We start from the raw sequence: 19011 nt of genomic DNA, 5'->3' as shown, positions 1-19011 counted from the left end.
TTGAAGAAGAAGGTCACCAAAACGAGTTTGTTTTTGGGGACTTTTATTTTTCAAGATTTATTGTTTCGATTTTTGTGTGTGTTGACGTTATACAAACTGCGTAAATTATTATTACATATATTTTGTTATGGGCAATCAAGGTTTTCTCCTAGCGAATCGGACACATCTCGGCGGTTTTGCACGGTAGAGTGCACCTGAAAATGAAAAGGGAAATGAACAATTTAGTTTAGATTTTCTTTATTGCGTTTTTTTTATCGATGGAATTCTCACTTGTCTGCGACTGGCACGTATTCAGAGGTGATGAAACCGTCGCGATCCATGCAAAAGGCGGAGCCTCCGATCGTTTGCATGGGCTCGTAATCGCCTCCGCTGTTGCAAATGTATTCGTGCGCTTTATTGGCATCCTGAAAAATCACTTTGTCACGAGCGCAAACTACCCCGAAAAATGTTTAAAAAAATTTAAATGTATTACTCTAAATCTTAATCCCCACCATCCTTTTTTTAAAAAGTGTACTTACGGCATTCTTGCGTCACCTCCGGGTCCGTGTTGAGCTGGGTGGAGTAAGTCCCGATATTTTCGTTTGCACGTCTTTTAACAACAACAAAAATAAATAAATAACCTGCCAATTATCCGTAGACAGTAATTGCTGGTTGCGTAGATACACAAAAGCAGCTAGCTAGCTAGCTCTAGAGACTATAATAATAAATGAGTTCATTACGAGCGGCAGTAGCACTGGTTGCCGTCGCACTGCTTAGCGTAGAAGGATCCGTCGGGGTCGCATTGCGGGGCTGCCAGCGTGATTGGATTACCTCCGTGGTAGCGCATCTCTTTCTTGATTAGAGCCAACGCGTTGGCTTGACTGTCGCAAATCTTGAGGTAATCGAATCCCATGGTGGTCGCGTTATCTATACAACAGTTTAGACGTTTAGTTGTTTTATCGAATCTTCTTTGTCCATGGCGTAAATGATTGAAAAGCTCATTTATAGTTTTGGTTCTGGATAGCAACTCACAGCAGGGCAGCGTTTTCCACATTTGAGCGTTGACGACGAATGAGACGGGCTGGCCCGTTTGCGTGTTGGCACAGTAACACATTCCACGGTTGCACTGTAGGGGCTCGAAATTGCCGTTGGATGAGCAGTGATAGGTGAGGTCGTTGTTTTTATAGCCGTCCTTCTCCTGGTTCTTGATGAGGTTATCAACCAGTCTGGCGCATTCTGTCGCGTAATAATTAAAAAAGAGTTATTATTAGACGGCTAGTGTTTATAGGGGCGACACACTGCGCCATTCGTGTCTGCCCGTCTCTATAATTCCCCAGGCTGGAATGATTTAAAAAAAAAATAAGAAAAATACGTACGGCATTTCATTTTGTCGCGCTTTTCCTTCGTGTTCCAGTCGGAGCCAAAAATGCGTTTGCCTTCCTTGCTGTAGCAGAAGCAGCTGTTCAAGTCCACCACCGTGATATGACGTAAAAATAGATTTGGAAAAAAACGTCATTTAATTGAGTGCAAAAGGATTTAGTGGTTGCGTTAAGTGTATTACCGAGGATCAGCTCCGTTGGATTTGCATTGCAACGCCTTGTGGGATCCGTCGATATCGCATTCGGGCGACCATTTCGAGTTGCTGATGTCTGGCGTGGTGCACGTGTATTTGGAATCTTGGCGCATAAATTAAATACATAGAGAATTAATAGGTTTCGTGACAAATGACACGGTGCCGTGACCGATTCTAATTGACAGCTCTGAAACTTGAGAAAGAATTGGGGGAAAACTAAAAAAGGGAAAAGCTTTTGGCTTTCTCGGGTTGCGTGGAGGAAATTGGAGACGAGTTGGCATTCAATGATCTGCATTTTATCTCTTGGTCGGATGTGTATAAAATAACAAGGTAAAATTACAAGGCGAGAAGAGAACGGTGAACGCCCAAGGAAATGAAATGACGGTGCTTTCGAATAGACGATGGCGCTGCACGCTGAGTCGGGAACAGCCGATCTCGGCACGTTTTCACGACACAACGCACGCCAAATTCGGTTTGTCATTCAAGCCAGAAAGGAAATCCTAATTATAGCTTCGGTTCAGCTGTTAAATCTTACGCTTTACGTGTTCTTCGGGCCATAGAGGAAACCCACATATCTATATAATAATATAATAACAATAATCTACAAGGAGAAACTTGTTGGGCTTATATTCCTTGTGGGCATTTTTATGTTCTCACTTTTTTTTTTTAACTTTTCAATTTATGCTCTTTGAGCTTAGTGGATTTTGAAATTCTAATTCAGTCTTTTATGTTCAATTACAATTATGTTTTTTTTTTTTTTTAATGAATTTCAGGTTACGTCAGAGCTTGGATGACATCAGCAACTTACTAGAACATCGGCTGTTGTCACAGGTCAATCCTGGAGCACATTCTTGAGATGCCACAACAGGTGGAACATCAGTTGCATTCAGGATAATTGATCCCTTTACCGTGTAAAAGTTTGTCACATCAAAGGTTAAGTTGGTGTTACTTTGACACACTTCATTGGGTCCTGCAATGAAATCAGGAAAAATTTCTGTCTAAAAAAGCCGTGACTCTTATGAAGGATGAAGCAGAGTAAGTTTCAACTTTCAATTAATTTTGAGATATAATATTTTAAATTCATGATCCTGAAAGGTACTACCTTTAAGCCGGACACATCCTGGGCAACAACCGCATAGTGCAGCAGTGTTGGAGTACAGAGTGTTTGATGGGCAATCAAATGGATTGAAACTCTGTGCACATGTCACTTGACTGCATTCCAGAGGGCATCCAAAACTCACTTCTAACGAGGCAGCAAACAAAAACAACATGTAAAAATACTTCATCTTTGTCACAATATTCTTTTGTCACTATATAACTTGTGCGCTTCAGTGCTCGTTTCACATCTACAATAAGATATTTAGGATATACGACCTTTCATTATCAAACCGTGTTATCAGTGTTAGATATACGCGTGTGTCAGTTGAGATCAGATACGGGAGGGGCATTTCGCAGTTGCTTCATGTTATAAGCCCGTCCGACAGAAAAGTCAAGGAAAATGTTGCGGGACAACGTATTGCGTCAAAGCATTCGTGTGTGTTTACGCACCGAAGCGTTTCTTTAATTGGAAAAAAAAAATAATTCGACCTTTCGGGTTGTTTAGCCTTTGTTCTACAGAATTTCCCATGCCACTCCCATTAGGATTGTATTTCGCTGCAATTACGTAATTAGTTTTTTTAAACAAAAAGATTAGACGTGACCTTTAGGAACGACGGTTTAGAATTTAGAACGTTTTACTGAAAAAGGCAGAATTTTTTATAAATTCTGTCTACATTTTCGAGAAATGCAAAGACTAGTTCTACTTCCAAGAATATCGACAGAGGCCCCCCCTCTGGGTAGCTGAAATTATGCCAAACTTGACGCTTTTCTGAGTTTTAGTTTAGCCCTACGTGAGAGATTTTGGTGATCTCTGGATGACCTTGTCGACTTTGATTGCAACCGGTATTGTCTAGCTTTCCACGTCTAGTTATCCGCTTTGGTGCGGCTCATAATTTCATCACAAACATTCAGTAAATTCCTTTTGTGTCGACATCCTTTTAGTTCTTAACTGCGTCTTCGCTTTCTTTTAAAAAAATGTTGTCAATTACAGGAAATCATAAAAATATTATTTGGTCTTCAGCTGTAAAATAACCATTAACCAACCAATTGCTCAAGTTTACATTTTTAAGTTATCGTGAAGTGATTATAACACTGAGCATAATGCGCTTACGTTTCGTTATCTAAAGGGATTTTGCAACAGTGCATTTGAATGCCACATTTTAGCTGTAGATCCTAGCTATTGGGGTTGCCGAACCAATTTTTAAACAAGATTATGTCAAAGCTATTTCAAAAATCAAATTGAGAAACCCTATTGGTCAATAGAAGCTTTACCAGCGATATAGCGGCGTTAAGTTGTTTCGAAAGCAAATCTTGTAATCGATACATTTTCGCGCAAATTAGAGACATTTCGAGTTGACGTTTTGACTCATAGATGGCGTTGGCCATTTGCGGACCCCTCCTCTTACACATTTTCTGGCACGTCATCCCTGCTCCCCCTTTCCCCTTCCTAGATCTGTCCTAGTTCGAGCAGCCTTCGCCATTTGGTGAGTTTCTATCACTTTTTCTAATTCCCATTTTATACCGAATATTTCGTCACCTAGTGCATACGTGTTTGAAAGCAGGGCAAATAGATATTTTAAGACAACTTGTATAATTTTTTTAAAAGAAAGATAACCGTATTTAATCAAGAAATCACGTGGCTTACGGCTTCACCACGTGGTTGTTGCTGCTTTTCAAACGGGAGGGCTCTGCTGGGTGTTGCAGCTCTTTTGTGTCAGCTTGTCTCTGCCCAAAATCCCCAAGCGAAGAAAAAGTCTATTTAAAAAGCCGGTCTAGCCGTATCTCGCTTCTCTTCAGACAGCAGTCGTGTCCGTAGACAGAGCTCCTCAGCGTTCTTTAAGGTCTTTTTTATATTTTTTTCTTCTTTCGAGTTTTGTTTTAAAACTTAATGGAGGGTTGTTTAATTACTCGAGTTATATATCTTTCACGTGTCATTTTGTTCGTGCTCATTTGTATTGCAATTTTCTTGTCATGTAATTCATATTCATTGACACATATTTGTTCTTGTTTCTTTCCAGAGAGCTTTTGAGTTTTGTTATTTTCATCCCTCCCAGCACGTCCATCGCCGTCTCATTCTGCACCTCACTCGTAGTTTTTGATTTTATTCATCAACATGAAACTCGAAGGAAGAGGTATCAAATTTCAATTTTGTGTTTCAACTTTTATAAAAATGGTGGATGGCACTGTGTTTTAGTTTCCCTTGTACGAAATCAGCAGTTAGCTTTCTCTGTGTGACTTTTTAGACACGTTCACCAATGAGAATCTGGTTTCCATTTTTCGTTGCTGTTGTTGGGCCGATTCTTTAAAAGTTTCCTTTGTGGGGTTTACGTGGTACACTCGGCCATCGATCGTAGACGTTCGAAATTCTTGTATACTACCTACGGGGCCGAATTTTTAAAAACTTGCCCATGACAACGACCTTCAGATTGTCGTGGAAACTAGAAACTAGATAGATAGCTGACCAAAACCCAAATGAATTTTCTATAACTCTCTAGGAGGAAGTTGGGAAGGGCAATGTTATCTTTCGAGTTGCTAGGCAACCCAGGAGGGTTCGTTGTGTTTTGAACGTCATTTATGGGGTTGTTGAAGATGCACTCGTACCTTGACCTATATTATTTTTAAGTCAAACCGAGGGGTGTTTGTTTGTTTTTCCTGTCGGAGCATTGAACTCGTGGAACCGATTTTTTGGTTACCCATCGTCCCCGACTTGATGATGCATAACGCTCGCCAAAAAAACCGTTTGGTGTCGAAATTCACGATAGCCATCGGCTGATTTTCCAATGCTAACGTCTTTTACCGACAAACTACAGTCGAATTTCGCTCAATGACCTGCCCCCGAGCGCTGTTTTAACATTTTTATTTGGCTTGGCGCTGTAGGCAATTTTAGTCTGGGCCATTTTGTTTTCATAAACCCCCCTCTTAATTTTGTAGTGGCGCCTAGTACCCCTCCAGCCAAACTATTTACCTGAAGCACCTCTTTTGCTGTCTACGTGGGGGCACCTGACTTTGCCGTCCCTTTTATTTTTTCTTGGTTCTTCTCACATTTTTCAAGGATATCCATCGTTGTATAAATAACGCGATATAATAATGGAGAAGAAGGAAAACGTATTCGAGCCGTGTCGTCGTGACAATATCTTTCTGGTAGGTTGCCAGTTGGGCTATCGTTTATCGCTCGTTTTCTGGCTCGTCATTTCTCTGACTCGTTGCTCTGGCGTCTTAGTCTTTCAGATGAGAAGAAGAGCTCAAATCGCTCAGTCTACTTGGACACTACTAGTAAAAATAAACCTTCATGGGGGTAACAAAAAAAAAAGACGGAAGCTCCGGCGTTCGTTTCGAGTACCAGGGGTTTTTTTTTGTGTTTGAAAAGGTCGGCGCACACACGATGTTTGGTTTGTTTTTAACTCTTCGTATTTTTAGATGAGCATAGTAGTAGTTCCAGCGAGAACGGGGGGTGTGTGCGGGCTGCCGTCACTTTTTTCGGGACGTATCAAACGGCGCATTCTGTGACAAAATATTTTTAGAACCCGGGATCTCGTTGATCCAAATTTACGGCCTCGAAAGACAAGTGAATGAGCGAATTATTACGACACAAATTGAACGGAAAAACAACAACAACAAATTAAGTATTCTGAAAAAAATAAAAAAATGAATACGATAGTGTTGATGTTTTCCCAGTCACGAGTTTACGCTGAGTCGAATTAGCACAGGGCGATAGACGGGCGGCATGTGAATACCGAGAAACTAGTTCTAGCCACAAGTTTGCGTTGGAAACACATCCCGTGTTAGCAAACAACTTTGATAACGCTAATACTTATCTGCTACTGTGTTTGTTATTTCTTACATCTTGAAACAAGAAAAAACCGCTTGGCGATGCATTGGTTGTCATATGGATTAGACGGAAGTTGTTTGGGTTCAAGATGGTACGACAGTTAATGAAACGAAGCGTGAAATGGGGGGGGGGGAGCTGGTTGAAGGAGAAAGGGGGAGCTGGTTGAAGGAGAAAGGGGGAGCTGATATTTTGGATGCAAAACAGCATTGTCGTGCGAATGTTGGCTAATTTAATCATGTCTCAAATATCGTTGCCATTGGTTACCATCGTTAATAGATTTACTGCAGTTGTGCAACTTCTTTTGGCTTCTCTTGACTATTCTGGTAGGCTCTATTTCAAATCCGGGGTGGTGCTGATGCAACTCTTGCCATACCGTCACGTGAGGCGCAAATCACGCGTGAGAACGCCTGTCCTCACTACCTGTCACAGGCGCGTCAGGTTTCCAGCCTATCGCTTCGTAAAAATTTTTATTGTAACAGAAGAAAAAACAAAAATTTACGAATCCCAATGACTCGTAAAATTCTTTTGTTTCGTGCACTGAATTTCTGCCGTCCTGGAGACGACTCACACGGTCGTTCTTTGTTTTATGTGTTCGCTCAGATAGGGGCCGGGATTTGTTCTCGTATGAAAACAAAAAATCGTGGGACGTGATGAGTTGAAAGTCTTAATACGTCATTGATCAAACGGTAGAGCACGTGATGGCAATGTTTGCGCAAGCGCCTTGAGAGTTGGTGGGGGTTCTGTTTCCGAAACGCGTCGATCAATAATTGAGAAGGAGAGCGTGCGCTTTCTCGACTGTTGTAAAGATAGATGCCGCTCGTTTCCCAAGACACAAAAAGTGGGTAGTGTTGAAAGTTCTCCGGGTGCAGATAGTAGTGTCTCCGGCGTCCCTTCGCGTTTTGGTGGGCCGACACCTGGCGTGACCTTAGAGACCTGGTTTCTTTGCCCTTCCTGCCTCCGTTTATTATTTTTTTTTCTTCGGTTTCAATTTTTACTTGGCCCTTCCCTACAACCCTCAGGTAAAAATCACAAAAATCTTTTACGTAACTTTTTTATTTTAGAAATTTTACATATGGGGGTTTTTCCTATCCATTTTCTAGAAAGTCCCCCAAGGTTCTTGGTTGTTGACATTTCTAGAGGGTAAAAGAAGGATAAGAAGGAAGCTTACGAGGGGTGGAATTTTCAGTCGGTTGCCAGTCACTTCATAGGTTTCGTTGGGTAGTTGGGATCGTGTCCAAGAAATAACCCGATTATTTAATTTGTTTTTTTGTTTTTTAATTCCACCCTTGGTAAATAAGATAATCTTTTTTAAAACGAACTAATGTGTTTCTATGTCATTGACAACAACTTTCTATACAGTTGCTCTTTGTTGTGATTCCCAGTGCTTTTTGTGTTGTTTTTCCATTTAATTGTTGCTAACTTGTAGCTCGTTTAATGATTGACGTCGGATGTTCGATCGACAATGGCGTCGTCGTTGTCGTCGTCCCAATGATGCAACACAACTGTGTGGGTGGAGAAAGGTTTAAAAAAATAGTAGAAAACAAAAAAAAACGAATGAGGGATTCGTCGGATTTCCCGTCCGTATCTCGGTTTTTGTTGCCATGTACTCTCGTCATATTCATGTAAGAACGTGTTCAGTCACGTAGTCTACTCGTGTAATTTAGATTGTTGTTTTTGTCATAGCAAACAATCCCGAATTCAGGTCAACAGAAAGGTTTTTTTATCTTTTAATATGATTACAGATGGCGAAAAAAACAAGACTGCTTTTTTCATGGCGTGACAAAAAGAAAACGGCGTAGAATAATAATAATAAAAATGGGTTCATTGCGTGCGGCAAGGTCGTAATCGATTTAATATGGCGAATTGAATTGTTTCGTTTCTTTTCATTTCTTTGTTGTTTTGTTTTATTTAAATTTTTCTCAATACTTTTTTTGCGTGACTTTGTAGAGATCGAGACTATGGCTATGGGTGCTGCCACGGCGACGAATGGCGACGCAACACCGGTGGACATCCCCGGCCGTCGCCTGTATGCTAATGGCGGAAATGAGAAGAAGAACGGCGCCAGTCTTCATCACAAACATCAGCACTCGTCTCGATCTTCGGATGACGACGAGGTGCCCGATGGTAAACTCCGATTATTAGCCGTACCATTATTACTTCCCTTGTGATGATTGTGGCCGGCAGGCCGTCATTGCCCACGTTCACTTAACTTAATGAACGTGGGCAATGGCGGCCTACCGGCCACAATCATGACAAGGGAAGTAATAATGGTCACCACAACAAAGTAAGTGATGCTTAAAAAGGTTTTCCTTATTTCTGGATCAGATGACTCGATCATGGAGCGGACGCCTTCTATGATCTTTACCGATGCCGAATTTAATTCGAGCACGTTGCAGGGCCTCTCCAAGCTGCGCAAGAATCGACAGTTTTGCGACGTCATTCTGCAGGTATGTGCTATCATTTCATTATTATTTATCATCCGATTATTGTTTCATGTTGGGTTTTTTTTGGCGCTCACGGCGTGTTGATATGCTCTAACACCCATCGCTCCCGATGATTCATGCATTTGTTTACATAACAAAAGCGATGCCATTTCTCCATTCTGTTGCATTTTGGCCCGTCTGGATGCGTGTGTAGTATACCCTGAGTGCTTCGCGTACGTTCTGTTTTTAGACGCCGAAAAGTCTGCTGACGTTGCAAAAAAGAGTCAAAAAATAATTACATTCCTGTTTTGTTTTGTCGGTCCCTTGTTTTTGTTTTTGCTAAATTCGTTTAAAGTGGAGACGGGGGAATCGATAAGAAAGACGAGAAATGGCGTATTGCCCATCTTGATGTCGGGAAAGAGTCCAACGAGACTGGTGCCAAACTAGTGAAGCATGAGATGGCGAAAGTCTTGGCATAAATGTGAAATGGCCATCTTTTCACGTGTTATCCGACATGGAAGTTGACAGAGTCTTTTTCTGGTGAATTATCAGGTGGGGACGTGGGAGATTCCGGCTCACCGGGTGATTCTGGCGTGCTGCAGCCCTTACCTGTTTGAGCTGTTTTCGACGGACGACGGCGGCAAGTGCAGCGAGGAGAACATCATCACCTACAAGCTCAACGGCGGCTTTGAGAAGGATTCGTTCGAGCAACTCATCAACTACGCCTACACGGGAAAGTAAGCGCCACTGCCTTCCGTGCCGAGTTGTGCGCCGGTTCCACATTCATTTGCCGTCGTCTTTACAAACCTCCCCCCCGCCACCTACCCAATTTTCCTTCCTCCCCCTCACTCTTGATCCAAATTCTCGTAACATCCTCTATCCTGTCCTTCAACAACTTCCGATCCTACCTCTGAATCCACCCGTATGATTTCCTACAATGCCAGAATGGAAGTGGCGGCCAGTCAGGTCAAGGCGGTCTACGTGGCGGCCGTAAGGCTCAAGATGGAGCGAGTTGTCAACTACTGCGCCCAGTACTTGGTCGACAACCTGGATCCTGCCACGGCCATCGAGATCCGTTCCCTGCCCGGTATCCAGCGCAACTCTGAATTGGCGGCTCGAGTCGATGCCTATCTGGCGGAAGAGGTAGCTTGTTGAAATGCGGCAAGTCAAACAACCCCTTTTCTTCGACTCCATTCCGTATCGTTTCTTTTTGTATCTACCAGATCACGAGCGTGGCCACCACAAAAGCCTTGCGCAACCTCCCTCTGGTCCAGGTGGAAGTCCTAGCCTCGTCACGGGAGGAAATGGCTCTACGCGATGCCAATGTCACCATTCTTTGCAATTTAGTTTTGGAATGGATCCATCGCAATTGGGAGCCGGCTCAGCTCAATGTCGATCAGTTGACGGCTAAAGTATTAACCCGACAAACTTTTTTTCTTTTTACCCTTTTCTTCTTTGTTAGTCCTTCACCTTTTATCCTCTCTTTGTGTTGTGTATCAACAGACGCATTTGCTTTACTTGAACTTGGACAATTCCCTGCACGATTGTGTCGACATTGAGAGCGGCGACGTCATTGATTCGGACATTGTCCAGGATTATAAGAAGATGTCTCTTCGTCTTTCCCAGCCTGGCAGCAAGGTTGGATCATTTCCCATCGGATTTGTCGTTTCTATTTTTGGGGGGTGACTTAATATCTAATCGTTTGGTATCGATTGCAGAATAAACGCAGGGGGTCGTCACAGCAACCGTCCCGTCCTCGACACTCTCTTTACAGGTTCGATATTGTGACATATATTGATTTAGTCGTCTCTGCTTTTAACACAAGTGTCGCCTTGCTTTTTATGTAGCCGCAATATTTCGGAAGTGGCGACTGGTTCGGAAACCATTCCGGAAGAGTTGGAATGGCGCGTAGTGGCCGCCACGCAGATGGGCGAGAAGAGCATCATGGCGTTGACGGTCATCAATGGACGCATGACCAATCTTTCTGTTCTACAGAGACTTAACGCCGCCCCCAACGGCGCTAGGTACGGCGCGATTTATTGGCTACATTTGATAGCAGATTGATTGATGTTTTTCTTTCTTTTTTTAGCAATATCGACGGTATGTTGACCCCTCTGTCGACACCTGGACAGTCTAGACCACCCAGTGTTGAAAGATCCACCGAATCTCTCAGCGCCATTCCTCACATGAGCACTCCTCGTTGCGCTGTTGGATGTGCCAATTTGAACAACGCCCTTTTCGTTTGCGGTAATTGATTCGACTTGATTATACGTCGACGGACGTTATAAAGAACGAAACAAAAACGCTTTTAGGTGGCTACGATCGTGGCGAATGCTTGAGGACCGTCGAACTCTACGATCCTTCTCTTAACCGATGGAGCCAATTACCGTCCATGCGTGAGGCTCGCGGCCGTTTTGATATCGCCGTCATCGAGGGTAAAGTTTACGCTGTCGGCGGTTGCAATGGAACTACTGAATTGGCTACGGCAGAAGTCTACAGCAGTGACAACTCAAAATGGACGGCTTTGCCGCCTCTGGAGTTGGCTCGCTCTAATGTTGGTATGACCGCAATATATATATTTTATTTTGGCATCAAGATCATTTGTCACAATTAATCCCCGCTGTGTTTTTATTTTTATAGCTGTCTGCGATCTCGCTGGAAAGGTGTACGTAATTGGTGGATGGAATGGCCAGTGTGGCATGAAACAGTGCAATATATTTGACCCTGTCGAAGGGAAATGGACAGAAATTGAACCTCTTAATTATGGTGAGAAAGATTTGTGTGGCTGTTAACATTTTATTGTAAGTCACTTTCAACGTTCATTTCTCTATCTAGGCCGGTATCAAGCTGCCGTGACCACCAGATTGGGAAAACTGTATGCCGTGGGTGGATGTGACGCTTGGAACTGCTTGAACACTGTAGAAGTTTACGATCCTGCAACTGGAATGTGGGACTTTTTGCCACCCATGAACACGGCTCGCCGAGGCTGTGGCGTTACCCTTTACCAGAGTGAGTCTTCAATCAACTGACAATGTTGTGTTTAACTTGCTGTTATAATGTTTTACTCTACAGACAAGTTGTACGTCGTTGGTGGCTCGGATGGTACCCAGTCCCTGTGTACGACAGAAGTATTTGATTTCGAGACCAATTCTTGGTCGCCTGGACCGTCCATGACTTCATGTCGTGCCAACATCAGCGTAACAGTCATCGATGGCAAACTATTTGCTGTTGGTGGATTTTCAGGTCTGTTTTTTCAACCACAGTGGATGTAGTGAGTCGGATTGTTAATTTTAAATTTGATTTTGTGTGCACAGGCAAAGTCTTTTTAAATAGCGTTGAATACCTTGACTCCGAGTCTATGGAGTGGACGACTTTCGTCAACCGAACGTCAGCTGAAGATACACGGTCAGAGGCTAGCGCTTTCAGCCGAAGAGAGTCGCAAATCACCTTGCCTCCCGTCGATGAAGAAAACATGGAAGAGAAAATCCCCGGCAGTCAAGCTGATTCTAGCGGGTGTGAATCTGATGAGCATTCATCCTAAAAGAAGCGAAGAGAGAAAGAACAGCCATTCCGATAAAAGAGAGAGGGGAAAAATGATGTTCTAAAATCCGCAATCGACATTCTATCAATCTCCTCCAACCCCCCAGGTTTGGTCCGGTTTTGTTTGATTCATTTTTACAGTCGGAAAAGGTAAAAAGGAAAAAGTAAGATACGAAGCAGGAACACACTTTTTTTTTAAATCAAATTCTTTACAAAAAAAAAAGAGATACGGGGATTACTAAATGAAATTTTTTTTTTTCTCCTTCTCACCGGGGACCATTGCTCACTTACTAAAACATAAATTGGATTCTAAATAGAAGTAGAATGGGTAATTAAAAAAGACTTAAAAAACTGAATTATTCTTCGTTAGCTCGACTCTCCGACAGACTATAGAGCGAAAAATTTACAAAAAAAAACTACTATTTTTGATGATAAAACAAATAAGTGCCAGTTGAAAAGTTCAGCAGTTTGCTAGAAATTGTCCAAGGAAGTGTCGTCTGCTGATGGTAGGAATCATTGCGGTCGGTATAATTATGTTTTAAATGGGGGAGAAAAAAAAAAGAAAATTTATACATGTACACTGATAGTCTCTCGTTAGGCGTTTCTATCCTCGTTATAAGAAGAAAAAATGTCGGTGCAACATTTTCACACAATTTTTGTTGGAATTGTTTCTTTCGTTCCTCTCTTGAAAACTACTTTGGAATTGTTTTGCCCAAAATTTTTGAACGTGGAATTCGTCTGAGTAGCGAGAATCGCTTCAAATAACGCAATGGATTTTTTCTTACCCTTTTCTTTCTCCTCTTTAAGTTTTGTTTCATCTTTAAATTGCCATTAAATTAGAGTACACTTTACTGTGATAGCTCGCGACGGAGAAATGTAGATTTCAATTGGCCGACTAAGAAACTAGTTAAACAAAACACTCCGGTGCTCGCAGATGAATTTGTTTGAGAGTCCTGGCGCATTCATTTATTCTGCATTTCTCCCTCTGCAAGTTTTCCCCTCCACATTTTCTCCTCCTTTTTGATTTCTCCGTTTTAATATCAACACTTCCCATTCGAGTATACACTACACCTCACATCTGGCCATTACGTAAACCGAATACACACTGCTGTCGTTGAAATCGATATCTTTTCACCGATATGTTATTATTTATTTGAATTCGTGTAGTATTGTGCAGTACAGTGCATGCTTAATCGAACGTGAAATTTGTGGCGATCAATCTTTGCCTTATGTTAAAAAGTTTAATAAGCTTTGAGAGACCCGTTTCTTTTTTAGATTGTTCTTCACATGGCCGGGAGACATAGCTTCGCAACACAATCAAGGCCGATTTTCCAACAGAAAAGCTTTTGGCTAACGCAGAAAACCACTTTCACATCATGTATTGAGAAGGTCAAAGAAAAGCTGGCACCATCTGCTGTCTCGAGTTCGCCGTTAAGTATAGGTATTGCAGTAGATTACAGTTCATTTGCATACATTGTATGAAAGGAAACGTTACAGTCTTAACCAATTTTTTTCCGTTAGAACATCCTTTTACGAAAAAGAAAAGCCTTTTATGGGAGGGAGATGGGTTCAATGCTACGAAGTAAAGAGCTTGACGTACAGTAGATTCAGTAAATCGCAATCAAGTTAAATTACGTAAAATTACATCCAAGTAGCGGTAAAGGGCCCACTTGAGTGTTTTAGCCGCGTCATTACTTTTTTCGTGCAAGTCATATGATGTTGGGGGTTTGACATGTCGCGTTTTTGTCCCACCAGCTCGTCATGTCTTTGTAGATTTTAGGGGGTAATGTTCTATTGTGGAGTGCGGCGCATAAATGGCACATGCCTTTGTTGAAGTCTTCCTGGCTGTTGCGCACTTCAAAGTATGGCTTCCACCAAAAATATTGATTGTACAGCGTGTCGTTTTTGTCGAGCATAATCATATATTCTGCAAGCCTTTCAACGCTCTCAAAGTATGCCATGTTGATGAAGGAATGCGTTGGCGCTATTCTTTCGTGATGGTCGTGGAAGCCGATGACGACCGGCAGTATGGGGTGATGCATCATCCCGAAAAATCTAAAAAGGTAATCGTATAATACATAATTTTATTAACAACCTTATTTTTATTTTAAATCTTACTTTTCTGTGACGTAGTCCTGGCATATTGAGTTTTCTAGTGACAAGTAAAACTTGTATTTCTTCGCCGCCATTTGTCGGCAGTCCTCTTCCCGTTTCCTTGGACACTTCATCGTCCCACAGTTACCATAAACGTCGACGTCAATGTACTTTTGAAGCTCTTTGACCAACTCCATCCTTTTGCTTTTGGACGCGCAGTTGGAGACGAACCAAGCGGCCATTTTCGTCTTTCCTTCCGCGTAATTAACCACGGAACGACTGGTTAAGTAGCCCTTCATTTGCTCGTGACTGGGATGAAGCGGAACATTTCCAGTGGGTTTGATGTAACCATAAGGACTAACAAGATCCGAGTCCCAGCGGTAAGTCATGGTCCAGTTGAAATAGTTGGTCATTCGTTTCGTGTCAACGAATCTCCACGCCGCAGACTCAATACTCCAGAACACGTAGCGCTGCTGAGGCGAGCGTCGTTCCGGCAAGTCTTTTTGCGTCCAACTGCGAAGATGAAAGACTATGGCGTCGTACTCTTCCACGTTATGACGGTCGTCGCTGGTTTCGCATTGCCAAACGGGGCACCCAGATTTACGTAACGCATCCTTACCGATTCCCACTCCGTACTTTTTGCTCCCGTATGCCTAGTTAAACAATTCTTAACAATTTGCGGGATTTAAAATTTTTTAAAAAAGATGTCCTTACTTCATTCCAAAACAAGATCTTCTTGAATGGTGGATCGATATCCGTCAGTGTAGCCTGCGCATAAATGTCCATCAGTTGGTAGTATTCTTTAATCGAGATTGGCATTGATTTTTCGGATCCCGATTCCTTCTCGGTTACAGCGTTAGATTCTTCCGTTGCACTGAAATTGATCGTTGTAGGGAATTCTGTTAATAACATTTCCTCCATTGCTAGTTGTCGGATGTTGTGCTTCCGCATGACAAAGTAGCACTGCCCCGCTACTAACATGAATCCCACCAGGATCAAAGCGCGTTGGCGACGCTGAATGTTAAACATTTCCACTCCTGCACAGTTTTCTGATTGATGTAGACCGCAATTCCCGTATCACGTTCGCACGCGTTGAACTGCTTCGATGATTGGCACTCTTAAGGACTCCACCTTGATTGTTTGGTGTATTTCATGTCTGTTGTGCTCACTATCAGAGTGTAAACTAAAGTTGCCGGCGAAAATTCTAGTCGAGATAATAAGGAGGTATGCGGGTTGTTCGCCCGATAGTTGCTGAGCCTCTACTGGTGGCTGCTCGGAGCACCCGAGCTTGACGCTTCATACCAGTGTACCATAGAAAAGACCCTCGAGGTTTTATTAGTTTTAACTGAGAGACAACTGTTGCGCACACGAAATGGGAAGGGACCATCTGGTTCGAGCGCCTGCCACGTACCTGCCACGTATTTCTGTGAGTATTTCAGACACAATCGAAGGCGGGGTGAATACTCGTGTGAAAAAAGGAAGTCCCGATCATTAAGCTGCATATCACTTCCTTCTTTCTCCAACCACGGAAGCAGTGAAATTGCTGCTTCCGCAACATATTGCAAACTAATTTGACTGATAATTTTTTTTTTTACTCGTGTAGATTGCAGGTCATGAAAAGTATTGAGTATGTCCATAAGGACGGAAGTGGATAATTTGCACGTAATTTTCGTGGTGTACCACTTGGATTGATATGGCCGGATCAGTACGTGCCTTGGAGCAATCATGTCAAGTAGGATTCGTTTTCCCCATTATAAAAGTCTGCTCTCTTGAAAAAAGTGCCTTCGGCTCGTCTTGATTCCATTCATTGTCTTCGTAAATCTGTACTTGTATTTCAAACAATGAAATTACGAAAGTATTTTCCTCCAAGCATTATTATAACGGTAAGAGAATTAGGAAAAAGAGCTAATCTCACAATAGGATTCTGTTGACATGCCTCTGGAAATCAGAACACATTTGCGAATTGTTACTTTTCTTTTTCAAAGTTACACGATTACGTAGGTGATTAGCATTTAATAAGTTTCGTTTTTACGTATAATAGTTTCTTGTTTGTGGAACTCCTCGATTAGTTTATAAGAGTGGTGTTTGTTGTGATGCAATTACTCATTGAAAGGTTATTTTCATCTTCAACTTTTTAGGATTTCCCAAGTTAATGTTTAGGTGTAAAACCTCGATAATTCTTACTGAAAGCCACAAACGGTTGGCTGTAAAATGTGATTATATACAGCAATTGCCACACACGAGTTTTGCGTCTAGGCGTTTCATTGGGTCCCGGACATTCAGGCCAGTGACGTTCAGGCCAGCGACATTCAGGCCTGAATGTCCAAATCCTTTCAGGTCAGTGTCGCTAGAAGTCTAGAACAACTATTTCCCCATGTTTTCGCGTGTTTCGATCCCTATATCTGGAAGTTGGGTTTTAAAACTTGATTGGGTTTCCCTACATATTTCAGAGTCAAATTAAGTATTTAAAAACATTCGTTAGAAAAAAAAGATATACTGTAAAGCCGCAAAGGCGCTGTCAGACAGAGATAGCTTACAATTTTACTTTTTAGCCAGCTAGCTCCTTTGATCATAGTCCAGCGCAATCGAATCTAGATTTCTTATTCTTACTTCCATTATGGAAGCCCCCTACCCTATCCCGAGTATGAAAAGTCGCTAGAGAAAAGCTTTAGAAAACCACAAAGACCTTTTACCTTATACAATTAAGCTTTTTTTCACGCTGTCTTAAAATTGAACAGCAAACTGTAATGAGAAGAATAAGTTTCAAATTTCGCGAACTTAAGTACCCTCTTAATACACATTTTCCGCCACTTTCTCAACTAGGCTACTACACCAGTTTACATTAAAAATCACTTAAGTACTATTTCAATAAAATTCGCTGCTCTTTTTTTTTGGAAGGGAGGGTGATAAGAGGAGAGTTATCGTGTTTCTGGGTAGTTTTACCTTACTGGCCTGAACGTCGCTGGCCTGAACGTCACTGGCCTGAACGTCACTGGCCTGAACGTCGCTGGCCTGAACGTCGCTGGCCTGAACGTCGCTGGCCTGAACGTCGCTGGCCTGAACGTCACCCATCCGTTTCATTCTGTGAATAAAGATGAATAGATTTCCTGTCTCGCATTCTTCTTTAATGGGAGTACTGACGGTATTACAATACAGTAAAGTACTATTATAATGCGGTCAGGTTTCATTGTTCGTCAACAATATAACGGAGAGAAATTGTCCTGTAGAAATCCATTAGTCACATACCGTCTCGTTTTGCGTTTTGCGTTGTACAAGATATCTAACCAACATTCAAGCGATTTCTCTGTATTTCATATGGAAATTTTCAATCGAATGTAAGGCGAACGGACGGATAGCTTTCGATTTCACCCCTGCTTCCTATTTCTAAATGGATTCATAAAAAGAGAAAAATTATGCATGTTACGGCAGTCTTTATTCGAAGCATCGCCCGTCAACATGTACCGTGTTCTTGTTTGTTTATACAACATATTAGAATATTTATAGATTAATTTAACTCAATTTCAAGAATGAGGCAATATTTTGGTTTGGTGATTGTTGTCTTTTACATGTACGGCTTGCTTATTTGGTCTGCGGCTAAAGTAAAAGCACAAATTGCTTTTGATGTTGTTTGTCCAAATGTCAATATAGTGCAGGACTTTGATATGCAAAAGGTACTATGAAATAATAAAGTTATCATTATTTACATTTTTCCATTAATCAAGATGTCATGTTCGCTTCATAAGTATTCCGGTGTATGGTTTGAAATTGAATCTTATCCCGACATGATTAATGAGTTCGACATCTGTGTTTCATTGAGTTACTCAGTGCAAACAGACGGTGTTCTTCAGGTCGTGAGTTCTTGGTTCAATACAAGGTATTTTTCCTTTCTGATTTATTTCTAACGTCTTAATTAACTACAGCAGCGGAATGATTAGTTCAAAAGCACATGAGAGTATCCAAGGAAGCGCTCGTTTTGTTAATCCTGGCTTGGGAGCCAAACTTCTGGTTACATATCCCACTTCATTTGTTACCGAGTCAATGTCAACCGACGGTAATTTTTGGATCATCGAAACGGATTACAAGAATTACGCTATCGTTTTCTTGTGTCTTCCGATTGGACCAAATATAAGCTTTCGTATGTTGGCTCTGTTCTATCAATTGTCTTTATTTAAAACAATTGTATCCATTATATTTAGCTATTTTATTTATAACACAGAATTTCTTTCGTACTTGAGTCGAGAGCGGTTTCCTTTTACGATGGGTCTCAATTTCGTGCATCAACGCATAGAAACGCTGGGATTAGACAGAACACTTCTCAAACCCATCGATCAGACTAACTGTCCTTCTAAAGCAGAAAAATAAACTTGTTTGTCTTGAAAAGTAATTGATTGTATTGACTCATTATATGATAATCATTAAGACGTCCGTTACAGCCAAAAACACTGAAATAGAAAAAATTTAAGCTTAAAACAATT

The 19011-nt window shown here is 41.8% G+C and overlaps 4 protein-coding genes and 1 long non-coding RNA gene across 14 annotated transcripts; 3 read left to right on the top strand and 2 right to left on the bottom strand.

Moving 5' to 3' along the window:
- Positions 1–44: 44 nt before the first annotated feature.
- Positions 45–2923, bottom strand: LOC124343271. The gene is made up of 9 exons (XM_046796541.1): positions 2655–2923; positions 2361–2522; positions 1541–1655; positions 1356–1438; positions 1012–1215; positions 720–906; positions 519–589; positions 271–433; positions 45–194 (listed from the first exon to the last, which is right to left on the bottom strand). Exons 1-9 carry the CDS (start codon positions 2836–2838, stop codon positions 149–151), a joined length of 1215 nt encoding a protein of 404 aa, XP_046652497.1. The 5' UTR covers positions 2839–2923; the 3' UTR covers positions 45–148.
- LOC124343415 lies at positions 2458–2817 on the top strand. The gene is made up of 2 exons (XR_006919250.1): positions 2458–2587; positions 2648–2817. It is a non-coding gene; the product is annotated as an uncharacterized LOC124343415 (long non-coding RNA).
- Positions 2924–4060: 1137 nt separating the features above from the next.
- On the top strand, positions 4061–13566 carry LOC124343168 (influenza virus NS1A-binding protein homolog). Of its 6 annotated transcripts, none has more exons than XM_046796366.1 (16): positions 4061–4134; positions 4669–4782; positions 8427–8603; positions 8805–8926; positions 9455–9639; positions 9847–10045; positions 10126–10314; positions 10406–10540; positions 10621–10676; positions 10750–10926; positions 10992–11149; positions 11215–11460; positions 11543–11668; positions 11738–11911; positions 11975–12145; positions 12217–13566. In XM_046796366.1, the coding sequence occupies exons 2-16, from the start codon at positions 4764–4766 to the stop codon at positions 12441–12443; spliced, it is 2361 nt and encodes a 786-aa protein (XP_046652322.1). In that variant the 5' UTR covers positions 4061–4134; positions 4669–4763; the 3' UTR covers positions 12444–13566. The 6 variants fall into 6 exon arrangements, with proteins under 6 accessions (XP_046652322.1, XP_046652324.1, XP_046652321.1 ...); XM_046796365.1 differs by lacking the exon at positions 4061–4134 and adding an exon at positions 4152–4491; XM_046796368.1 differs by lacking the exon at positions 4669–4782 and having other exon boundaries at positions 4113–4134.
- Positions 13460–15565, bottom strand: LOC124343260 (alpha-(1,3)-fucosyltransferase C-like). The gene is made up of 3 exons (XM_046796527.1): positions 15251–15565; positions 14561–15189; positions 13460–14497 (listed from the first exon to the last, which is right to left on the bottom strand). Exons 1-3 carry the CDS (start codon positions 15563–15565, stop codon positions 14152–14154), a joined length of 1290 nt encoding a protein of 429 aa, XP_046652483.1. The 3' UTR covers positions 13460–14151.
- Positions 14829–18912, top strand: LOC124343339 (apolipoprotein D-like). 5 transcript variants are annotated; one of them, XM_046796658.1, is made up of 6 exons: positions 14829–14916; positions 16140–16268; positions 18137–18207; positions 18280–18410; positions 18472–18671; positions 18753–18912. In XM_046796658.1, exons 2-6 carry the CDS (start codon positions 16262–16264, stop codon positions 18896–18898), a joined length of 555 nt encoding a protein of 184 aa, XP_046652614.1. In that variant the 5' UTR covers positions 14829–14916; positions 16140–16261; the 3' UTR covers positions 18899–18912. The 5 variants fall into 5 exon arrangements, with proteins under 5 accessions (XP_046652614.1, XP_046652616.1, XP_046652613.1 ...); XM_046796657.1 differs by lacking the exon at positions 14829–14916 and adding an exon at positions 15775–15962; XM_046796660.1 differs by lacking the exon at positions 18137–18207 and having other exon boundaries at positions 18259–18410.
- Positions 18913–19011: the final 99 nt, after the last annotated feature.

The sequence above is a fragment of the Daphnia pulicaria genome, chromosome 6, assembly GCF_021234035.1.
Source record: "Daphnia pulicaria isolate SC F1-1A chromosome 6, SC_F0-13Bv2, whole genome shotgun sequence".
Lineage (NCBI taxonomy): Eukaryota > Metazoa > Arthropoda > Branchiopoda > Diplostraca > Daphniidae > Daphnia > Daphnia pulicaria.
Note: the sequence above shows the minus strand (reverse complement) of the source record. Positions and strands in the feature narration are given on the sequence as shown.